The sequence below is a fragment of the Phytophthora cinnamomi genome (assembly GCF_018691715.1).
Source record: "Phytophthora cinnamomi strain GKB4 chromosome Unknown Contig83, whole genome shotgun sequence".
Lineage (NCBI taxonomy): Eukaryota > Oomycota > Peronosporomycetes > Peronosporales > Peronosporaceae > Phytophthora > Phytophthora cinnamomi.
The window spans coordinates 527,416-549,217 of NW_027151016.1; the positions used below are offsets into that span (position 1 = coordinate 527,416).

The 21,802-nt window shown below is 57.3% G+C and overlaps 3 protein-coding genes across 3 annotated transcripts; 2 read left to right on the top strand and 1 right to left on the bottom strand.

Annotated features, from left to right (window-relative positions):
* Positions 1–6,150: 6,150 nt before the first annotated feature.
* IUM83_11323 (Chaperone protein DnaJ 2) lies at positions 6,151–7,086 on the top strand (the record flags this gene model as incomplete). The annotated part of the gene is made up of 1 exon (XM_067935873.1): positions 6,151–7,086. The coding sequence occupies one exon, from the start codon at positions 6,151–6,153 to the stop codon at positions 7,084–7,086; it is 936 nt and encodes a 311-aa protein (XP_067784906.1).
* A 263-nt stretch (positions 7,087–7,349) lies between these two features.
* On the top strand, positions 7,350–19,671 carry IUM83_11324 (Leucine rich repeat protein; the record flags this gene model as incomplete). The annotated part of the gene is made up of 6 exons (XM_067935874.1): positions 7,350–7,957; positions 8,030–8,295; positions 8,362–8,432; positions 9,632–10,618; positions 10,704–10,811; positions 10,882–19,671. 6 exons carry the CDS (start codon positions 7,350–7,352, stop codon positions 19,669–19,671), a joined length of 10,830 nt encoding a protein of 3,609 aa, XP_067784902.1.
* Positions 19,672–19,934: 263 nt separating this feature from the next.
* Positions 19,935–20,924, bottom strand: IUM83_11325 (WRKY transcription factor 19; the record flags this gene model as incomplete). The annotated part of the gene is made up of 1 exon (XM_067935875.1): positions 19,935–20,924. One exon carries the CDS (start codon positions 20,922–20,924, stop codon positions 19,935–19,937), a length of 990 nt encoding a protein of 329 aa, XP_067784901.1.
* Between the last annotated feature and the right edge of the window lie 878 nt (positions 20,925–21,802).

Consider the following 21,802-nt stretch of genomic DNA (forward strand, 5'->3'; position numbering starts at 1 on the left):
TTTGTCGACCACACATGCGGCTTCAGCTTCGAGCTGAAGGCGTCCACTTGCAGCCCCAGCTTCGCCGCCGAAGAGCCGAAATGCGACGAAATCTGCGTGAGGCTCGCCCGAGTCACGCTCGGGTCCACTCGAGTCTGGTAGAGCAGTTGCAGGTCCACGCAATTCTCGAGCACGACGTTTCGGAGCCCGTAGCGCTGCAGCCAGCGGGCAACTCGCCCCACGTCCATCACGACCTTGATGGTCTCCTTGTCTTCCAGCAGGGACTTCAGCCCCGCGACCACCTGCTGCGGCTGCAAGCTGCCAAGTTGCAGCACCACCGCCATCCCATCGGGGGAATTGCTGCCTGCCACGAAGGCGACGGCGTTGTCGGAGTCGCTTTCGGGACCAACGAACTGGAAGTGCGCGCCCACCACTTTCGCCTTGGAGAGAACGGGCTTCCCCCCGTGGCCAGCCAGCAGACCTTGCAGCTCCTTCGTGGAGGTGACGTACTGCCGAGGAATTGGCACAGCCATGGGGACTCGGAGGAGGGCGTCCTACAACGTTGTTACACGAAACCTCAGCAACGGCCATACTCTGAAAAATAGTTTTCCGGAATTTGAGTTCGATAAAAATAATATTGCCAACCAGTTGTGCCAGCTCGCTTCACCGTGCAGCAAGTACCGAGACCCAGACCAATTTTCCGAGCGACAAGAAATGTGTCGGCACCACACACACTTGACGAACGAAGACACTCATGATGAGTGTCTTTTGGCCTCTGCCTCGACCCATTTTGCGCACCAGCGCCGGTAGAAGTGATTACCTATTAAGGCCTGTAAATGAAGATATACGCCCAAAGATATTGAGATAGCACTTCGCCGTCCCTTTTATCATATTGTCAGGGGAAAATATAGCGCGCACAACATCCCGTCGTTGAAGGGACTAGAGTTGCTAGGCGGCAAATAAGCGAGTGTTAAAGTAGGCTGGGTGTGGGTGGATCATGAAGTGTAGTGATCCATTTTGTTTTGGCTTCCTTCGCCAGATTCGGAATGCACCTTCGTGTAGGGTTGCGAAGCAAAGCACGGCGAACCGAGAGGCGGATAGATGAACCCGGTCAAAGAAGAAAACTGTGCCTTCGAGAGTTCGTGTAAACAGAGTTCGTGTAAACATCACGCATATGTTCAACCGTATGTCGTGGTGAGTACAGTCATCCGCGCGTTATCCTCCTATTTTAATATTAAAATAGAGGGATTCACTTACGCTCACCTCTAAAAGCCCTCTTGTCCTTGTGTTCTTCGTACAGTAGAAGGCACACGTCCTGTCAAAAACTGATCCACTATAACACTACGTGTAGGCTATCACTTATAACTTATCAGTGCTGAGATCGTTGCTGAAGCATATCCGAAAGTGATAGGTGCCATATGTGGGTGATGAATGGATTGAGAGCGGTTATCAAAGCTGGCTCTTGCGACAATAGCTGGCTGAGAAAGCGGGGAGGATCTTGACGCATCAGTTTGCAATCCGTTCGCTCACAAGCAACCTTCGTGCTCCGGGCTATCATGACCCCCCAGTCTATCGCAGCTCCCCGACTCCATCGAATTATTCTGGTAGCTGTCGTCACATTATTGATATCTACCGGCGCCTTTCTGATTACAATGGACCCGAAGAGGATCATTGTCAGTTCTGAAGCACCACCGCGCGCTTTCGGGGTTGGCGTCAATGGCGACGAGTCGGTGCGGAAGTTGAGGTCTCGCACGCACGCATCGATTCTCGAAGTTGACGAATTTCTCGAAAACAGAATGCTTGATTTTACAGTTCCTAGCCTTTCGACCGTTCTTCGGAAGTTCTCAAGGAATCCTTCCAACCAAGACCAAGTAGAGCAACTCTTCACAAAGTTGAAATTTTCCGGCTCAAGGTCCAAGCTTCTTGGGGACCCGAAGTTTCAAACGTGGGCCAGAGCAGTAGAGAAGGGGTATAAGAGAAATTCTGAAGCCGCTGAAATGGCGATGGCATCGACTTTGATGAAAAACTACGGCGATGAAGATCTAGCGAAATTGATTATGTCGGCAAAGGAAGAGCCGAGTACAGCACGTATGGCTGCCAAACTGGAAGAGGCGCAAGCGAAGAATTGGCTGGCCGGGGAACAAAGCACAGATTACGTATTTAGGGTCCTTAAGCTCGACAAGGACCCAATTAAGCTGTTATGGAGCCCACTGCTGAGCACGTGGGTGTCTTACGTGAAGATGAAAAAGGCGGATCCGTATGGGCTGCTGTTTGAGAAAATGAGGAAGGCGAACTTTGAGGACGAAACCATCGCGAGTTTACTTGGCTCAGCGAAGGAAGACAAAATTGCGCCGTTAATCGTGGAGAACATCGAAAAAATACTATTCGATACCTGGATGACCAAAAGACAAACTGCAGATGAAATATTCACGCTTCTAAGGCTGAACAAACGAAACTCTCATCTCTTTGACACCGCTAGTACTGACACTTGGGTTTCTTATGTTACGAAACTGGATCCGGAGAAAGCTGACGAGCAAATATGCAACACACTGAGAACGCACTACAGTGAGCACGATATCACTGAGATGTTGGCTGGGTCCAGAAAAAATCTTAAGGCGGATCTTGCTAAGAGACTGGAAGAGCAGCAGCACATGTCTTGGCTGGACGAAGCGATAACCGCGAAAGAGACGTTTGCCAAGCTGAAACTGAACAGCCAGGGAGGTAAACTTTTTGAAAGCCCGGCGTTTAAAACGTGGGTCAGCTATGTAACGAAGTCGGATGCACAGAACGCTGATAGCTTGATATTGTCGGTGTTGAAAACGAGTTACACTGATGACGCTCTGGCGAAATTGCTGGTAGCTGCGAGAGCGGACGATAACACGAAGGCCGTTGCCGACAAACTGGCAAAAGCGCAACTCAAGGATTGGCTTACCAACGGGAAGACCGCTGATGAAGTTTTTAACCTTTTGAAGCTGGACGACGACGTAGACAACCTTTTGAAGAGCCCATTGCTGAACGCCTGGCTGGCCTACGCGGATCAGCTGAAAGAAAATCCGTACGCCATATTGCTGGCGAAATTGAAGGCATCCAAACTCGCTGATTCCGACGCCAAGCTCACCGATATGCTGATGACGGCCAGGCATGACGCAACATTTGGTAGTGTTGCTGCTAAGATACAAGCAGCTCAGCTGGACGAGTGGTCTAGCGACGGGAAAACCGCGAATGATGTTTTCAAGCTTCTAGACCTGAAAAAGGAAAGGGAGTACCTCTTGTGGTATCCTAGGGCAATCGCATGGGTGGACTATGTGAGTAAAATAGGTTCAAAGAACTCGGACGAGCCACTAGCGTCGGTGTTAAAGAGCCACTACAATGACGACGATCTTGCAGACATCATATCCACGGGGGCGAGGAGTCGTGTCTCCAATGGCAAAGAGACCACGACGAAGTTGAAGGAAGTGGTGCTAAGAATGTGGCTGGGCGAGAAAAAATCTGCGGACGATGTCTTTGGGTATGTGCTGAAGACGCACCACCAGTTCATTTTTGAGGTAGAGGGCGAGCTCAATACTTGGGTTTCTTACGTGACCAAACTTGAAAAGGAAGACACGTATAAGGCCATGCTCGCCGTACTAAAACGACGCTTTGACAAAGAAACGCTAAAGAAGATGCTTGATGATGCCGAAGGAGGCGTCCGTACGAAGGTAATTGCCGAGAAACTGAAGCAGGAGCTGGATCTGAGCTAGGGTCGCACGGCCAAAGATGTATTCCTTCGTTTAATGCAGATAAGCAAGCAATGGAAGGGTAGAACTTCAAGTGATCTCCTACACAAGTAACAAGGCTTATGATGCTGCGAGGCACGGTGAAGAACTGAAGGGTTTCACTGCTAGACTTTGGAAACAGATAAATAAGGTAGATGGGGAGATGCTGGCAAACAAGGGCAGCGTTGTGTTTTGCAGGACGAAGTACTGCGTTCTGGTGGAGCTGTTTCAGTGCCAGTGGTATGGCACTGGAAATTGTGTCAGACATCACCAGTATCATGCAAAGTAATAGTCCATTAAACTACTCTTCAAGGTCATCTCAATACCTGTACGCCTCTCGTGCTGGCATCCCACTGCCGCGTCTCGAACGCGTACCCGCTGCCCTCGAACACGCCGTCCACCGCCTTGGCCACGTCCCAAATGATCCGACACCGGCCGCGCACGACGTGGTCCAGCTCCACGACCACGTCGAAGATGGGGTTGCCGGCGCGCTGCGTCTGCACCTTGCTCTTGGAGGCCGACTGCGCCGCCGCGCTGTCGCCCACGACCACCTGCTGCGAGCCGCCCACCAGGCCCTTCAGGTCCGGGTTCTTGAGCAGCGCGCGGAAGTCGCCGTGCGCGCTCGCGATGAGCCGCGGCCCGCGCTGCCGCACCGTGGACGCCGCCAAGACCTCGGCGCGGCGCCCGATCTCGTCCACGATGAGCGTCTCCACCGTGTGGTTCTGCACGCACTCCACCATCACGCCGGCCTGCGCCTCCAGCGACCGCACCATCATGCGCCGCGCCCAGCCCACGCACTCGTGCGGCACCAGGCCGTCCCCGCCGATCTCGTTCGACGTGTCGATGATGCACACGTTCTCCATCGTCTCGGACACGCACCTCGCCACGTCTCGGATCAGCGTCGTCTTGCCGCTGCCCGGGTGGCCCAGCACCAGCACCGACTTGTCGGCGTGGCGCGCGCTCAGCAGCAGGTCCGTCAGCACGCACGCCGCGTTGCGCAGCGCCCGGCCAACGCGCATCGTATATGCGTAGATTTCGTCGGTCTTGCTTCTCATGACGGAGATGCGGTGCAGCTGTCTGTCGATGCCGGCTCGGTTGTCGTCTCCGATGCGCATTTCGCCGCCTAACTTGCTTAGGATGTCACCAATTGTGTCCATGCAGACTGGGGTTTCGCCCTTGCTCAGCACCACGCGCTTCTTCTTGCCAACATACGCGACAGGAGGGTGCCCGTTGTCGATGCAAATGTCGACAAGACAGTCCTGGTAGTTGGTGATGGTTCGGATGGAATCTCCGTATTCTGAAGGAATCAACTCGAGAAGCGGTTCCAACTCGCATTGGATCTCCAGCTTGGGGATTTCTACCGTCGGGGATCCGTCACATTGTAGGGCGGCGGACTCGCTCAAAACGAGGCACTCGAGGCTACGTGGTTGGTTGTCAGCCTCGGGATCAAACCAAATTGCGGGACGGCCGTGGTTAGTGACCGCGTACTCCCACCGAGCAGTTGTCATCGCTGGAAAATTGGCTTCGACTGTAGCGTGGAACTCCGCGTAACACTGCGCATACAGTTTGGAAGTCCGAGACAACAAGAGCAACAGCGTTTCAGGCAGGGGCGAACACGCCCACTCCTCTCGTCTCGGTGGGTTGCTTCGAGCCCTGAACGAATGCGTACTATTCGCGACATCCTCAACCAACGCCGAAGAACAATGTGCCGCAATGTGAAGGACGTCCGCGTTCAACTCACTTCGATCGACAATTTGTTCATACAGAAGCTGCAGGTCGACACAATTCTCGAGCTCGACATCCTCCAACCCGTAACAGTGAAGCCACAACGCGACTCGGTGAACGCAGTGCATCACCTTAACCACGGACGATTCCCTCAGCATGGCTCTTAGTCCGGCGATGACTGGGGCTTTGCTCAGAGACGCCAACTCTAGCACGACTGTGACTTCATCGGGTTCGGAACTGGAGATTGCAATTGCCACCACTTGTTCAGCTTCACTGTCGCTCGAATCTGAGTGAAGCTCATTAGCAATTTGAAAGTGCACGCCAAGGGTCTTAGCTTCAGCATGGACGAGCTTGTTGTCGTTCTTGTCCAGTAGGCCCTGTAACTCGGAGTCGTTGGCGATGAACTTGATTGACATCAACTCCGGTGAACTTGAAGGCGCGACAGGAGCAGACTTGGTCTGCCATCTTGCTCGACGTGCAGTCGTAGCCGCAGCGACCATTCCAGTTTCTGCAGAGCTAATGGAAAAGTGCCGAGGACTTCGCGGATCAATTACATGCTGAACAAGAAAATTATTCGGTTGTTCTTGGACCTGCCTGTCGCCAATGTATTGAGCGACAGTTTGGTGAGCATGCCCGCGTCCCATAAGCTTCCTTACCGCATCACAATGCATCCATCGCCAGTCTCGCAACGATGATCTCTCTCGAGTTTGAAGACAAGCAAGAGTTCGCCGAGTTTGTGGCCGATAAGGCACGCTCCAACTGCGTCCACTTGGTGTTGTGCCATGGTGACGGGAAGGAGTATCGAGATGAGCTGCTCAAGTGTGCGGGGCGATGGCCTTCAGGCCAGTTGGAAAAGATCGACAAAAACCACGCTGCCGACGTGAGTGATGTCGTCCAACATACTCAAGACGATGTGAATGAGCGCATCGCCACTCTTCGCACACAGCTCGCATCGATCACCGATGCACTGTTCTCCGTGAACGCCCAGTCCAAACCAGGCAGGCGCTTTTCAGCGGTTCAAACGCTTCGAGCGTACGTCGAAGATCTGCAGCAGGACGACGAATTGTGGAGCAAGCTGGAGTCGCCGACCAAGTTCGCGCTGTCGTTTCCGCTTCGCAAGAAGCGAGAGATGCAGCAGCTCCTCCACCTGCTCGGACAAGACGTTCGGAAGGTTTGGGGCGATGCAGTTGAGCGAGTTTTCCAGGTGATGCAAGCCGTTCACCAAGGCTCGAAGCTCCGGGGCTGCGGAATGGCTGCAGCCAACGACTCGCGCGACAAGGCTCGCGATCGTGCGCTGTCGAAAGCCTTTCGCTCTCTTCTTCAGCACTGGAGCTGCCGCCGATCGCCTCGCCAAGTTACGCTGACTCCGACTCAAGAAGGTGGTCGCATCTGCTGCCGAGTTGAAGAAGTATCGTCGACGCAGTGGGAGAACTCGCTTCGCTCGTCCCGCGATAGTCCCGTGCTCGGAGGCTCGGCCTTCGCTGCTTGCCAAGACTATTTGACTCGAGAGCGCTGGCTGCCGTCGCCTCCGAGCTCGCCTGAGAGCTTTCGCCCCCGTCGTAACCCGACACTGGTCCACTTCGTGGACAGCCGCTCGTCGCTGTGTGGTAGCGACGAGCTGTGGTGAAGCAAAGCTCCAACACGGTGGTAGCCTTCTGGTTGCTTGCATTTTTCATGATGCTTTTACCTTCAGTCTCAATAGCAAGTGCATGGCCGAACCAAGTGGAAGTGAATAGCATGCTGCATACACGATCGTGTTCTCCATATCGCACAGCTTCCGCAGCAACAGCAGCTCTCAAGGATCCTAGTCCTCTGCTTGCAAAGTTTTTTTTCGGTCAAGCAGTTCATGAAGAGACACCCACACCACACGACACCGGATCCAACAACGTAATGGCCAAGCGCCACTCACTCGACCTGCAAGTGCTGCACGACCGTCCTAGCAAGAGGAAGTCCAAGCCGATCTCCGCTCCACACGCTCCTCGACAACCGGTGACCAGACGTTCTCGACACGAAGTCTCCGATCGAAATTATGCAGCGGACCTGGTACTTCTCGACAATAAAGAGGACCACGACAACGACGAGAGCAGAGTGCAGATTCACAGCTCTTCCGAGAGGAAGGGGAACTCGACCAACGATACACGACTGCGAGGCGAGCAACTGCAGCAGTTTGAGTCGTGGCTCAAAGCTCCAGCGGAAAAGCCGGCGGTTCCTGGTGCAGGAGCTGCCAAGCGCGTCCCGGACGGAGATTTGCTCATGTTTCGCGACAAACGCGTGCTCGCCCACCCGCCCGTTTTCCCCGTTGAGGAGAGAGCAGCTACAAGAGTGAGTCGTAATACTACTCGTCGGCCTCGATCGTCGGACGAAAGCTCACCACGAAAGACTGCGCGGCATGTGGACTCGATGATCAAAGAAAGTCTCAATGTGTCACTACCTCCGCTCCTGAGTCCGACAAGCAAGGACAAAGCTGTCATGGAGCAGTTGCTGGCCGATTGCAAAAGGTGTGTGATGACCACTAGACCAGGAGAAAAAAGTTGGCTTAAAAACTAACAATTTGGTGCTTTGCATGGTAGGAAGGCTCTTGGGGTGGACGCTACGCCTGAGCAGCAAGACAACCAGTATTCCGGCAGAGCGACGAATCTCAGCGCCGACCTCGTGCTGCCAGACCAACTTTTCTACGAGCAACATTCCTTTCAGCCACTTGTGAAGGTTGATCTGAGTGACTGGGTTGCCTTCTGCACAGAGGACAGCCCCATACTCGCGCAGATGACCGCAAAACTCTCCCAGCGGTGCTCAGACCTGGACCTGAGTGGTCTTGTGACCCTCACACGGGCGAAAGGTGCCCAGCAGAATCGCTTCTCTGAAGTTCGAGGTGATATTACTGACCGAAAGCCATGCATTGCAGACTTCACAGCACTGCTTGAGAAATGCGCGAAGCTGCAGCGTCTTGTGCTGACCAAGTCCGAAAACATACCGGTGAGTACGTTTGTGAAGCTTGATTAAGGATTTCTGGTACTAATCCGAAGCCGTCTCTGAATGGGTCGAGGCTGCACTTCTCGTAGAAAGCAGCGTTCCATGCCATAGCTCGCAGGTGTCCGTCGGTGGAAGATCTGTCCCTGGCTGAAAGCGACTCCGTGACAGACAATCTTCTTGGAGTTGTTGTTGAAGCCTTCACGCGGCTATCTAACTTGAATGTGGACGGCTGCGAGAACCTAACGGACGCGGGGGTGCTACAGGTGCTAAAGAAGATGAAGCGACTAGAAAGATTGCGTGTTGATCGCTGCTTCTTCATATCGGATGCAGCGATGGTCTCAGTGGTGAAGACCCGCGCTGCATTCTTGAAGACTCTTTCGGTTCGCCACTGCCGTAAAGTTACCGACGCCACCGTCAAAGAGTTGTTTTCGAACCAACCTCGATTGCTTGAAGAGCTGAATCTGAGCTACTGCATGGACGTCACAGATGCGTCATTCGAGTGTTTGTGCTCCGTCCCCAGCTTCTTTGGCAACCGTGCGGTCAGCTCCTACCCCAAATTGACGCGTCTGGACATCTCCGGGTGCTCTTCATTAACCAATTTGAGCTGTTCCTGGATCGCTGCAGCGTGTCCACTTATTCAGAGTCTCAAGGCTTCCCGTTGCGTCGGTCTCACGGATAAAGGACTTCTAGCTTTGGCGGGTTTGCTAAAGCTCGAAGAGCTCGATCTCTCCGGGTGTGTTGGATTTACCGATTCGGGGTTTGACAAATTCTTCCGAACCGATGGTATCAATGCACACGCCAACCGACCTCCAGAAGCTTCGAGCTGCTCCAAGTCCCTCAAACGGCTAACGCTGTCGAACTGCCCCAACGTCGGCGAAACGACGATACTTGCGGTGATCGGCACGTGCTCGAAGTCCCTCACGTCACTTGTCGTCTCAAGAATTGGTGCGGTCCCTGCCTCAGTCCTCGTCCGGCTTGTGAAGGCGAGTCGGTCATTATCCGAGCTTCGACTTGGCGGTCAGTCGGGGGTCACTCGAGCGATGCTCACAAACTTGGCGAGCTACAACAAGGTATTGCGAGTACTGGATCTTCGCGAATGTGAAAACGTCGACGACCTCGCCCTCTACCCGCTCATAGTCATGCAATCGATCGAAGAGCTCTATCTCACGGGATGTGATAAGCTCACTAACCGTGGCTTTCAGAATCTACCGGGAAACCTCACGCGCTTTGAGCTGCACGGCCACCCAGCCGGCAAGCTCGACGATGCTTGTTATCGCATCCTCAGCGACAGGCTGCGGCTGCTCGAAGTGCTGGAGCTTTCTCACAGCACAGGCGTGTCTCCTGCAGGAATCGCAACAATCTGGGGCAAGTGCCGCTTCCTGCGTCACCTGAACGTATTTCAATGCCCACTCATCCAAGTACCCGCTCTCGCCAAGCTTCTTCGCAGTCGACCAGAAAACCCGTACGGCCTCGAGGTTATAGTCGACGACGAAGAATCGTTCAAGGGAATCGCGGCGCCCGATCCTGACGAAGCAGCTAAAGCCCGAAGGCGTGAGAAGATGTTGGGTTATTCTGCCAAAAGCGCCAAGTTAGCAACGCTGCTTCAAGCTCGCTTTCGTGTCCGACACCGTGCGCGCAAGAAGCAAGCTGAGCAGGACGATCAGGCATGGGAGCAGTTCTGCGCTGCTCTAGACATCCAACGCGTATTCCGAGGTTACCGGTGTCGAGTGAAGTACAGCTACACCCGGCGGAAGGCAACAAGAGCCGTCGTGTTGATCCAGTACAAGTGGCGCAAGCGACGACATGAGCGCCGAGTACGGCGCGCTCAAAGCTACTGGACGAACCGCTCCGAACTCAAAGTGTTTACTGCGTGGAAGTCAATGTACCTCGAGGCGAAGCGCGAGCGCAAACGAGCTTTAGCTGCGATGAAGGCAGCGAAGGCGCTCAATTTCTGGGGAGAGCGCCGCCTGCCAGCCATCTTTGCTGCTTGGAAGGAGCACGTCCAACTCAAGCGAGTGAAAGCCAAGAAAGCGCTGGTATTCTGGAAATGCCAGTCTCTGCCTCGTGTGGTGGAGGCATGGCGTACGCTCACAGATCAGGAGAAATGGCGTCGGGAGTTGGTCATCAAGGTGTTCTTGAATACGGTATCTCTGGAGACTCATAACTCCACACCGCAGGTGGAAGGCAGGGTACGTTTGCTTCGTTTGATGTCTAGAAGTTTGTGTAGTGGTGCTCAGTCCTCTAACATTTCACCATGCGTGAATGTGGACTTAGGCACGGGCGAACATGGCCGCTAAGCGGTTGGTCTGGCGATTATGGCTCCAGTTTGTGCGGGATCAAAAGTTCTTCTTGCTCAAATCGACCATGTCCATCGTTTGCGGGGTACGAGCCAAGCGTTGTCATCCCTTATCGTCCTCACTTCGCCTGATCCTTACCGCGTGTGTTATTGTAGAGCTTGACCCATTGGGCGTTCCGCCAGTGGCACCAGAATGCGCAGCGTGAACGCCAGCTTCGAGACAAATACCGACGGCTAGCAGGCAAGATCTTCCACCGGGACAAGTTGTTGGTCTGGAACGCCTGGATGGACTTTGTGCGAGAACAGCGCGCCAAACGCCGAGCCTTCGCCAAATTCTCAAGTAACATCGTGACAAAGTGTTGGCTTCGCTGGCGCAAGCACCACGACGCCCTCGTGGCCCTGCGAGCTGTGTCTGGCCGCGTTGCAGCTCGACTTCGGCTGATGAATGCCGCTAAAGCCGTCAATACTTGGTACGAGTTCACGCAAGAGCAAATCCAGATGCGCAACCGGCAGCGTCGAGCGTTGGCCTTCTTCATGAACGGCACACAGATCCGCGTCTTCACAGCTTGGGCAGCTCATACGGAGTACGCCAAGCATTGTCGCGAACGGGTTCGATCGATGATGGCGAACGCGCAGTTGGCCTTCACTTTCACGATCTGGGTCACGCATCTTCGCGAGGTACAGCACGCGCATCGCATGGCAACAACTCTGCAGGCGTACTGGCGAGGCGTGGTCACTCGACGCCAGGTCGAAAACCACTACTACTATATGGTCTGGGCTACCGTCATGATCCAGAACGCGTGGCGTGGTCGCCTCGGTAGAGCTCTGCTGCTCGCAGCGACGCGAAAGGCGCGTCTCCGTGAATACCTTCGCGCGGAGCGTGAGAGAGATGCTATGGCAGCCGAGGAGGCACATATGCGGCAAGTAGAGCGCGAGTTGTGCATGGTTATCGTGCTTCAGCGTCGATGGCGTGGGGTTGCTGCTCGCCACTTTTTCGAGGAGGTGCGCCGCGCACGATTCCTGCACCGCAAGCAGCAAGAAGCGGAGATGCAAGAACTTGTCCGAGTGCAGGCCAGACGCAGACAACTGGAGCGTGAACGCCTCGAACGCACCAAGAACCTTGCTGCCATCACAATCCAGCGTCATATTCGAGGCTACTTGGCTCGACGTTGGTTCGAGGGGCAGAAGGAGCTGTTGGTGAAGATCCGCTGCGCCGCACACGTGCAGGCCATATACCGTGGTCGTATCGCTCGCAGACGCACCGCTGCGCTCAGACGAAGCTACATCACACGAATGGAAGTACTAACGCGACGAGCGGTAGAAGGCAAAATGTTACGTACTCTCGGTGCACCAACTCGGCCGACTCAACGTGGTCTTCGCAGCTTCCTCGCGTTCTTTGGCCTCGATCCGACCACCTTCCTGACTGACATCCGCTCTGTATTCCGTGAGGTGCGGGAAGACTTCGACGAGCTGCGCACGTTCTTCCATGTCGTCAAAAAGAAGGTAGACGCCAACGCTGCCAAGCAGCTTGAAGCCCAAGCCAAAGTACTAGCTGCAGCACCGAAGAACCTTGTGCCTGAGAAGTCTCGACGGCGGACGTTTGGCTTTATGCGTCTGCAAAGCAAGTCCCAAGCTGCTCAGCGATTCCTCGGCGACTTCGAGCAAATGGTAAGCAGTGCAGCAAATGACAAGCGACTCGATGAAGAGCGTGTCGATCGCGGCGGCGCCGTCCGAGTTGTTTTACCTGGTCACCCACGCTGCGGTGAGACTGCCTTCGTCTTGAGCGTGGCCGACGGCGTGGCTCAGGTCAAAATGGATCTGGACGGCGAGCTGGAGTTCTTCCCTTTACTGATCCCGGCGACAAAACTCGAACCTGCCAAGAGAGTGTTGCACCGCGTGCCGGAGCTGGCATTCTCTGCTGCATACGCGATCAGCGTCGCTGGTCCTGATGGCAAGATCAGCGCCAAATGGAGACAGGAGCTCGAGGCGTACGCCGCATCCATTGCCGATGAATCCAAACGTTACTGTGCGGCTCGCATCATTCAATGCATGGCGCGAGTGTACTTCGCTCGCATGCAGTACCAGCGCGAGCTGGAGCTTCAAGGAGTGAATGCCGCGAGGCGACAGCAGGCCTTGCTACATGTACTGAAGACCCTGCGCTGTGCCAATACTCGCGTCGCTCGAATGCTTGTGATGCTGCAGCTCGTACGACCAATGGATGTTCCACCCGGACTTCCAGACAAACCCTTGGGCATCCAAAAGGTGATCAACCGCGTGCAGCGCTTCATGGCTCGGCGACGTGAACTGGAACAGGTGCTCATGAGACTCGCGCCCGTGGAATACAAAGGCACTCTGGTGAATGACCGAGGGGAGCCTGTATACCTGCCAGCACCTTACACACGCCTGATCGATCGACTGCTCCATTATCCTCTTCGCTGGGTGCAACGAGCGACGACTGTGGCCGTTGCTAAGCGGCTAGCTAACCGCGGACAAGCAGAGCTGGCAGCATTTATCGGCGGTGCTGAGTTTGCAAAGAGCTTTGAGGAAGAGCACGCCAAAGCTAGGGGGTACTTCTTCCCCCAGCTTGCCAACTGTTCATTCTGCGCTTCCGAAGGCTGGGCTCTTGTACATGGCGTCTTCCAAGAGCGCCGTGTAGCAGTCTGGGGAACAGAGGACCAGAACCCTGACAAGCCCCAAAAGTTCCGCACGGCGATGGTCCCTCACGGCTGGGGTGTTGCCCATTTCCTGACTGGCCAAGTCCACCCAGGCAAGGCAGCAGGACAAGCAGGAGCTGAAGCCATCGCGCGCGTGGTCACCAAGTGGAATTGGCTTGAGCGCAACTCCGTCGAGGCACGATTCAAGAGTCTGCAGATCGTCAAAGGGCTGAAAGCGCAAGAACGCGAAGAGCGACTGGAGGCCCAACTGCTGGAGTGCCAGGGCGTTTGGAACGCCGAGCGCTCACGCGAAGGCCCACGAGGCTACGCCAAACGACACGCAGAGCTCAGTGTGCTGGAGGAGAAGACGATTGTCTTCCTGGAGAGGTTTGATCGTGAAATCGCTTGGCGAGGTCGTGAAGAAGGCCGGTTGCTGCAGGAAGAAGCGCGTGGGAATGCGCAGGCCGACAAGGAGCGGGTTGAGCTTATAGCGCAAGGTCGAGCATTGCACGTGCTGCAGCAGCAAAAACCAGAAGGCGTCGTTGAAGTGCAGATCGTGGCCACGCCGAAGTCTCCGCTTGAGTTCTTGTGCGTCGGCTGCTTTGTGGAAGTCGAGCTGGATGACGAGAACTGGTACGAGGCGCGCGTCGACGCAGTAGACCCGTACGATACCTGCACAGCCGAAATGTTCTACATGGAGGACGGCAAACGCGAGACCATCAAACTCATCGAAGCCCCTGAGACGGAAGCCAAACAACTCCCTCCCCAGGATCGCAGCAAACTCACTCTTGCTAAGATCACGGCTGCGGCCAAGCAGAAAGCTGCTGTAGACGCCATACCGTTCCGTCGATGGCGCGCAGGAAAAGCGGCAGACGTGCTCTGGGAGGCTCCACCTGACAACGGAGCACCGATCACGCAGTACGTGGTGGAATGGAAGGATGAAAGCGGCGACGAAGTCTTAGCCGGCAAGGCCATCGTGTCTGATGGTGGCTCAGTGGCCTGCCAGCGGATCTCAGGAAACTCTGCAACAGCTACACAAGGTGGTGAAGATGCTGCAGCTTCCAATGCCACTCCATCCGCGCAAAACGCTGGAGATAACAGTGAACGTGACTCTGCTGCACAGGTGCCGACAAAAACCACCTTGTGGCCCATTCTCCCACAGTCTGAGCACTCAATGCGCGTTCGTATTGCAGCCCAAAACACCCAGGGCGTGGGTCTGGCCAGCGTCTACTTGGAAATGCCAGAAGAGCTCACAGAGGTGAGCTACGAAACAGCAATAAGGCTCAGTCGACCTCCGGTTGACACGTCGCCTCTCGAAGCGCGAGAAACGGCGGAGATGGCACTGGAAGATACTGCAGCTCACCAGCTTCGAGTCAAGTTGACATGCACCGTGTGCCAGGCCTCTGGATTCCGTTCGAGTGAGGAGGTCGGCGAGCATATCTGTCGAACACACGCAGTTCCTCTCATTTGCCCCTTCCGATCCTGCGCCCACGTCTGCGCTTCGGAGCGCGCACTGCGTTACCACCTGTGGAACTCGACCATTAACCGCCTCACGCCGGAGGAAAAGGCCAGCGACTTCTTTGTGGAGATATTCAAGCTCTCGCGGCAGTACTGCTTCCGGAAGCCGCGACGGCATGTGGTGCCAGGACGCGGTTTGATGCGACGTGAATCAACAAAGAAGATCGCACCGCCACGAGACGAGTACGAACGAGCGGAAGCCGAGCAATCCAGGATCGAGGAGGAGGTCTACTTGGAAGGCAAATTCCAGGACGCTGTGAAGGTCTGGCTGGCCCGTGGTCAAAGTCTTCAGGCGCGTAACTTGGCCAAGCGCGCGATGCTGGAGCGACGTGATCGTGAGAACCGACTCGAGACTCCCCCGCCGCTTTTCGGAGTAGACTTTGAGTCCCCCGAGGTGAACGTAGGGCGACGCAATGCAGTTCTGGAAACCATTCGCTTGCTGGAGCAGGATCTGGAGGATTTCAGAGTGGAGACGAACACGCAATTGGATGCCTTGCGCCACGATGAAGGCGAGTTGCAAGACTACATCGCACTGAAGACCAAACGCATCAAGGCCAGCGGTGGCGAAGAGTGGCAGAAGCAGTCGCTCAAGCGCGAAAAGAAGAAGGCGGAGGTGTCACTGGCACAGGTCCAGGAGAAGCTCGCCGCTTTGATCGCGTCGTCGGAGGAGCGTATCGCCATGATGGAGAAGGAGATCGCTCGCTTGGGCGCCATCGAGAAAGCCTTCGTGCCGTTCACTCACCAGCTCATCCGGACGCTGCGAATGCGTGTCCTAGTGCAGCAGACGCACAATCAGGGATCCGATATCCTCGAAGTCCACCGCATACTCCTGGCACAGTACCAAGACGATCTCCGCAAACTGCTCGAGCGCATGGACCACGAAGTCGAATTGCTCAACGCCTGGGACGACATGATATCTGCGCGGCAGAAACAGCTCGAAGCACTCCAAGAAGAGCTGCGACGGCTCCAGTTGCTGCACGTGGCAGAACGACAAAAGCTGCGGCAGCAACGCGACGAAGGTGACGAAGCCTTCCTCCTAAAAAAGCTGCGGCAGGAGCAGGCGCGCATTGTGCACCGTCGGGAACGAGCAGAGAAGGATGCGATGGCACGCTCCAAAATGACGCGGGTGCAGCTCGCGATGGCAAATGCCGAGGCTGCCCGAGAAGCTGCTGAAGCTGCCACTGCGGGCGAGGAACCGAAAATGCCTCTACACTCGTTGCAGATATCGAACCACGACCTCGCACTGCATGAACGCTTCTTGAATGGCAAGGCCGCCGACGCCGCGTATCTCCGCGACGATAGTGCAAAACAACTTGACATCGCTTCGGCTGAGGGGGCTGCTCCAGCTGCGGGTGGCACTGCCAGCACTACGTCTCCTGGCCAGGATACTTCAGAGTCAAACGTTAGCACAACTGCAGCAGTCGCAACGACGACCTCAAGCGTACCCGTCTCTAAAGAGGTTGAGAATGGAGCTGTTGGTGTTGGCACAGAAGCTAGCGACGCACTCACGAAGCCGAAAGCTGCACGGCGACCGCGCAAAGACACCAAGCCGAAACTTCGTGAGCTGCCGCACACGTACGTGCGCTTGGAGTGCTCCTTCCAGGACGGCCGAATTCAAGGTCACGTGGTGATCGAATACAACGACGGCTCCATCTATGAAGGACCATGGGTCGAGGACGCAAGCGCCAGCGCAACCAAGCCACTGATTTCCAGCGCTGGTGCCGAGCCGAATCCGCCACGTAAAACTCGAAAGCCGGCACACAGACACTGGGGCAAGTTCAAGTGCCGCGACGGCACCATTTGGGAAGGCGAGGGAGTCGACAACTTCTTCTCTCCGTTCACGGCCAGCGGCGCGTACTTCCGCGTAACATCGTGTCCAGCTACGCACATTTACGAAGGCTCTGTACGACGCGGCAAGTTCCATGGTCTCGGCACGCTGCACATTCGTATGGCTTTCACTCGTGGCGAATACGTGGGCGAGTGGAAGGAAGGACAGCGGCACGGCTACGGCATCGAGCGGCTGGACAACGGCGAGCTCTTTGAAGGCTACTGGGCTCACGACCGCCACCACGGACCCGGTGAATTGGTGCTGGCCGATGGCTCTCGCTACGATGGCTTCTTCCGTCGTGGACTATGGCACGGGCATGGTGTTCGTACTCTCGCAAATGGCGACCACATCTCCGGCAAATTTTACGACGGCTTCTTGGACGGTCCTGGAGCAGTAGAGTTTGCTGACGGGCGGCACTACGCGGGGGCGATGAAGCGCACGAGACGTCACGGTCATGGCATCCTCGTTTTCCCGAACGGCGACAGGTACGAAGGTCCATTCGAGGATGACGAAATGCACGGCGAGGGCGTGTTCATTTCTCGTGGCGCGGGTGACGAAGGAACCTTGGGCGGGAAGAACGAGCCGCTGGAGCGCCTGGGTCGCTGGGAACGCGGCGAGCGCACGATCTGGCTGAGCAAGCCCAGCTCTCAGCTGGCGACTGCCACATTCGTGCAATACTTTGGCGTGCTGCACCGTGAAAACGGTACCGGCGAGCTCGAGCTCGACCTGCTCCCCAACAAGTTCCGCACACCGTACGCTGTCATGATAGCGCGGCAGTTGCCTATCTTGCCGGAAGGTGTCGACCCCGAGGATGCATTCATCAAAGCTGTTGTCCACTTACTCGCGAAGACACAGAACGTCATGGTTGGCGCTGAGGTGCTCGAGAAGACATCCACTGAACACGCAGACGTGTTGAAAAAGATCGAGGAACACGAACCGGAGCTGGAGAAGTTGCGCAACGAACAAGAGCTGCGTGCTCGCACCATGCGAGTAGCCAAGGCGCGAGTAGCGGCGATGATTGCTGAACTAAGCGAAGCTGAAGCTCAAGAAGAGTCTATGCAGGTAAAAGTTGAGCAGTTCTGGAAGCAGGATCGACAGCAGCTCGAGCGCAAGTATCGTGAGGCAGTTGATGGGCTGCATGCGCTTGAGCCCATGGACTGGTATCGGCTTCGATCGGCAAAGCTGGACAACACGTTCATGTCAGTGCTGAAAGCCTTTTGCGTACTGCTTACCTTCACCTCCAACTTCCAGCTGGAGCTCGACGAGAAGGAGCGACTCGAACAACTTGCCAAGTACGAAAAGCAAAAGCAGCAACTCGGTGACAAAGCTACACTAAAACCTCCGCTTGAGCCTCCCGAGTTCCCGTCACGGGACGATGTCCTGCGATTGCTGTCTAACAGCGACGAAAACGTCATCCTCGGAGACCGCGAAGGGCTTATCCACAAGTACGCCGTCAAGGCGCTCTACATCCTGCCACTCTTCGACGCTTATTCGTTCGCTGAAGGAACCCGTCGCGCTCGACTGCTCTCGCTCACCAGCATCATCCACCACCCGCGCCTGCGTCCAAGTAACTTCCAGTTGCATACGGTCTCTCCAGCGCTGGCAGCTACCTGCGTTTGGGTGCGCGCAGCGTACCAATACGCCTCCAAGGCTGCTGAGATCGCCCCCACTGTGCAGCGTGTGCACGCGCAACGTCTGATGGTGCTGCGAATGCGGGAAGAACTGGCTGCGGAGCGAGCAGCAGAGCAGCAGGCAATTCAAGTCGCCGAAGAGGTTAGTACAAAGCTAGATGCAGCACAGAGCACCATGACGGCGTTGCAGGGGTCCCGAGCCAAGCTCCGCAAGGTGCTGGACGACCTTGATGCACTGGATCGGGCTGAAAGCGAACCCATGACCAAGCAAAACATCACACGTCCGCGAACGGGGCTGCAGTCCGCGCAGACCCAACGCGCTGGGACGCCTAGTGGAAAGAGCGGTGAGCTGGGCAAAGTCGACGAGAGCTCGCTTGGTGGTGGTGACGCAGAACCAGAGGCGGCCGAGCCAAGCCATGAACCGAAAGAAGCGGTGCTTGAGCGGATCTTGTCGGACGCAGCTCTGGCCCAGGAGTTCTCCATCCTCAAGCTCGAGGTGCACAAGGTCGTGAGTCGCTACGACGGCGGTGGGTCCGGCAAAGTGCCGCTGAGCGAGTTCCCCGCCGCGTACGAGAAGGCGATGCACAAGCCCATCGTGCCCAGCACGTTCGGCGTCAAGAAGTTGCGTACGCTGCTCGGTCTGCTGGAAGACGTCGTCGTGGTCGTTCCGCCTCAGCGCGAAGGCGAAGTGGAGACCGTGCAGCTCTGTCCCGAGCCTTCTAGCAGCGAGGACGAGGCGGGCACCGAAGACGACGGCGCGCCGAAGCCCAAGCGCGTCCATTACCCTGCCCCACCTCGACTCTTCTACTTCTGCCGGTCGTGTCCGGGCTTGAGCTTCGCCAAGGAGGGAGAGCTGCGCACTCACGAGGCCACCAAGTGGCACTTCTGGAACGTGTCGGCCAAGCGCGAAGGCCGCAAGCCGCGCAAGTGGACGGTGGCGTCTTCGTGCTGGAGCGAGGTGTACGACGCCGGCTCGGGCGAGGTCTGCTACTACAACCGCATGACCAAGGAGGTGGTCGCGGCCGCCGACGGGCCTCCGCCGGAGATGCAGGTGGACGACATTCTGCTCGAGCTGCTGGTTGACGAAGCCCCGTCCGCTGAATCCGGTCAAGACGAGCAGCAGCCTGTCGACGCCGAGGATGCCTGGGAAGAAGTAGCCGACGAGGCCGGCAGCGTGTACTTCTTCAACCGCAGCACGGGCGAGACGAGCTGGACGCATCCGGGGCTGGCAGGAGCGCTGGAGGCTGGCACAGACGCTTGGACTGGGAGGCAGGCAGCTCCGACCGGCGGGGACCAAGGCGCGGGGGCTCGGTGAGAGCCCCCTAGAGAATGTACAGGGAGCAAAGTCCATTAGTTTGGGGCTTACTACTAGATAGGAACTCGGTTAATAACAAGGCCTCGCACGCACTGGGAAGGGTGACGAAACAAGGGAAGCGAGGCGACATGCACTTAAATATGGCAGGAGCAGGGGAGAGCGGGGCCGACGGGGGCCCGCACCTGCGCCGTACCGCCCGGGCCTGGCCTCCGTTGCTTGAGACGCTTGCGCGATGAACTCGGCCGGCCCAGCACTGGGCGCGACTAGTTGAGCAGAGACGCGATGGCGTACGCGCTCTTGCTGCCTGTGGACGAGGAGGAGGAGGAGGAGGAGGAGGCCGTGGGCGACGCCGAGCTCGTCTCGACGGGCTCCACCTTGACGACGTCGGACGGGTCCTTGGCCAGCGACAGCAGCGTCTCCACGACGTTCGGGTGCACGGCGTCCGCCGCCGCAGAGGAGGACGAAGACGAAGACGAAGAGGCGGCGGAAGTGGACGAAGAGGCGGACGAAGTGGACGGCGGGGCGCTCTCGGTCGAGGCAGGCGGCGGCTGCGTGCGGTCGCCCGTGAGGTGCACGGCGCAGAAGCCGCCCTTCTTGGCGCGCGCCGAGCACCACGAGAGGCTGCAGCGGCGGCCGCCGCCGTGGCTGTAGCACAGGCCGCCGCTCTCGCTGCTGCTCTTGCAGCCGGCGACGCGGCAGCGGCGGCCGCCCCCGTGGCGCTTGCACAGGTCGCGGCTCACGGCGCCGTTGTTGCAGCCGTCCACGCGGCAGCGGCGCCCGCCGCCGTGGCTGTAGCAGAAGCCGCGGCTGCGCGAGCTGTTCTTGCACATGGGGAAGTCGCACTTCTTGGGGAAGCACGCGCGCTTGCCGTGCGCGGCGGCGTGCGGCGACGCTTTAGTGGCCCCGGGGGTACTGAGGTCACTCAACCGCGGGAGTGACAGGGTCAGCAGGCTCGTGCTGCTGCTGGGCTGGCTTGAGCTGCTCCACGCCTTGTCCTGGCTCGAGAGCACCATGGCCGACGCGGCGGCCGTCGGCGGGGGCAGCAGCAGCCCTCGCGCGGGGAGAGCGGGCGCTGCGGCCGCGTCGGCGAAGAGCGCGGCGTCATGGGCGGCCCCGGGCGCGTCGGCGTCCAGCGGGGGGAGCGCGAGCGAGGCCTCGGCCGAGAGCCTGGTCTGTGGCGGCGCCTGCTGGTGCAGCAGGTAGATCCACGTGCTCTCCTGCTTCTCGAACTCGGCCGACTGCTTGGTGCGCATGCCTGGCGATCGAGGGGAACGGGGCGACGGCGACCTGCGGACGAGTGCGCCGGTTGGCAAATGATGGCCAAGTGTGTCGGGCCTGCTGTGGGGAGGATGAGTGTGTGGGGGGCGGGCGAGTCACTTGCGCCCAGTATGCAGCTCGTATACAGGCCGGCGCAGATATAGAAGGGGCCCGCGGAAAGTAATTTCTTTGCACGCGCAGCGGAGCCTTTGCCTGCTGCTGCTCCCTGCGCGGGCGTTGGACGACGGCGGCGGGGGCGAAGGCGGTTGACGAAGATCATGTAGTGACGTGCTCATGGCGCTTGGAGTCCGAGCTCGGCAGCGATGCCGGTCGGCCGTCGCCATGCGGGCCTCGACACTCGGCTTGTATGAGCAAGCCCGAGCCTGGGCGAGGATCGGGCAGGAGCAGGCTGCGGTGATGCGCCTGTAGATGAGCGCGCGCAGCCGGGCCCATTCGATTAGGACGCGACCCGTATGCAAATGATTCGCGCCTAAAACTACTGATTCAGTCAATCGCCGCAGTGTCGATTGAGCACGGCACGGAAGCATGTAGGGGAGGCATTCTTCGGCTCCTCCAATTATTATACTGTAACCTTAATACAACATCGCTCTCATAACATAACCACCCTCGCTGCCGCAGTCACCGGGCGTATGCCGCGGTGGGCATGCATGCATGCCGCGCGCTCAACATGATGATTAGCGCCGTCTGGGCTGCGTCTACAGGCTGGACTGTATACGAAGAACAAGCCGCGTCGTGCACGGGAAGAGCACCCACGGAGCCCAAAGCTCGCAGGCAGCGATCGCGACGCTGGTGGCAAAGCCCCAAGACAAGGCGCATGCGGCGGCGGTCACCGAAAATAAAGGGCCTCGCTCTC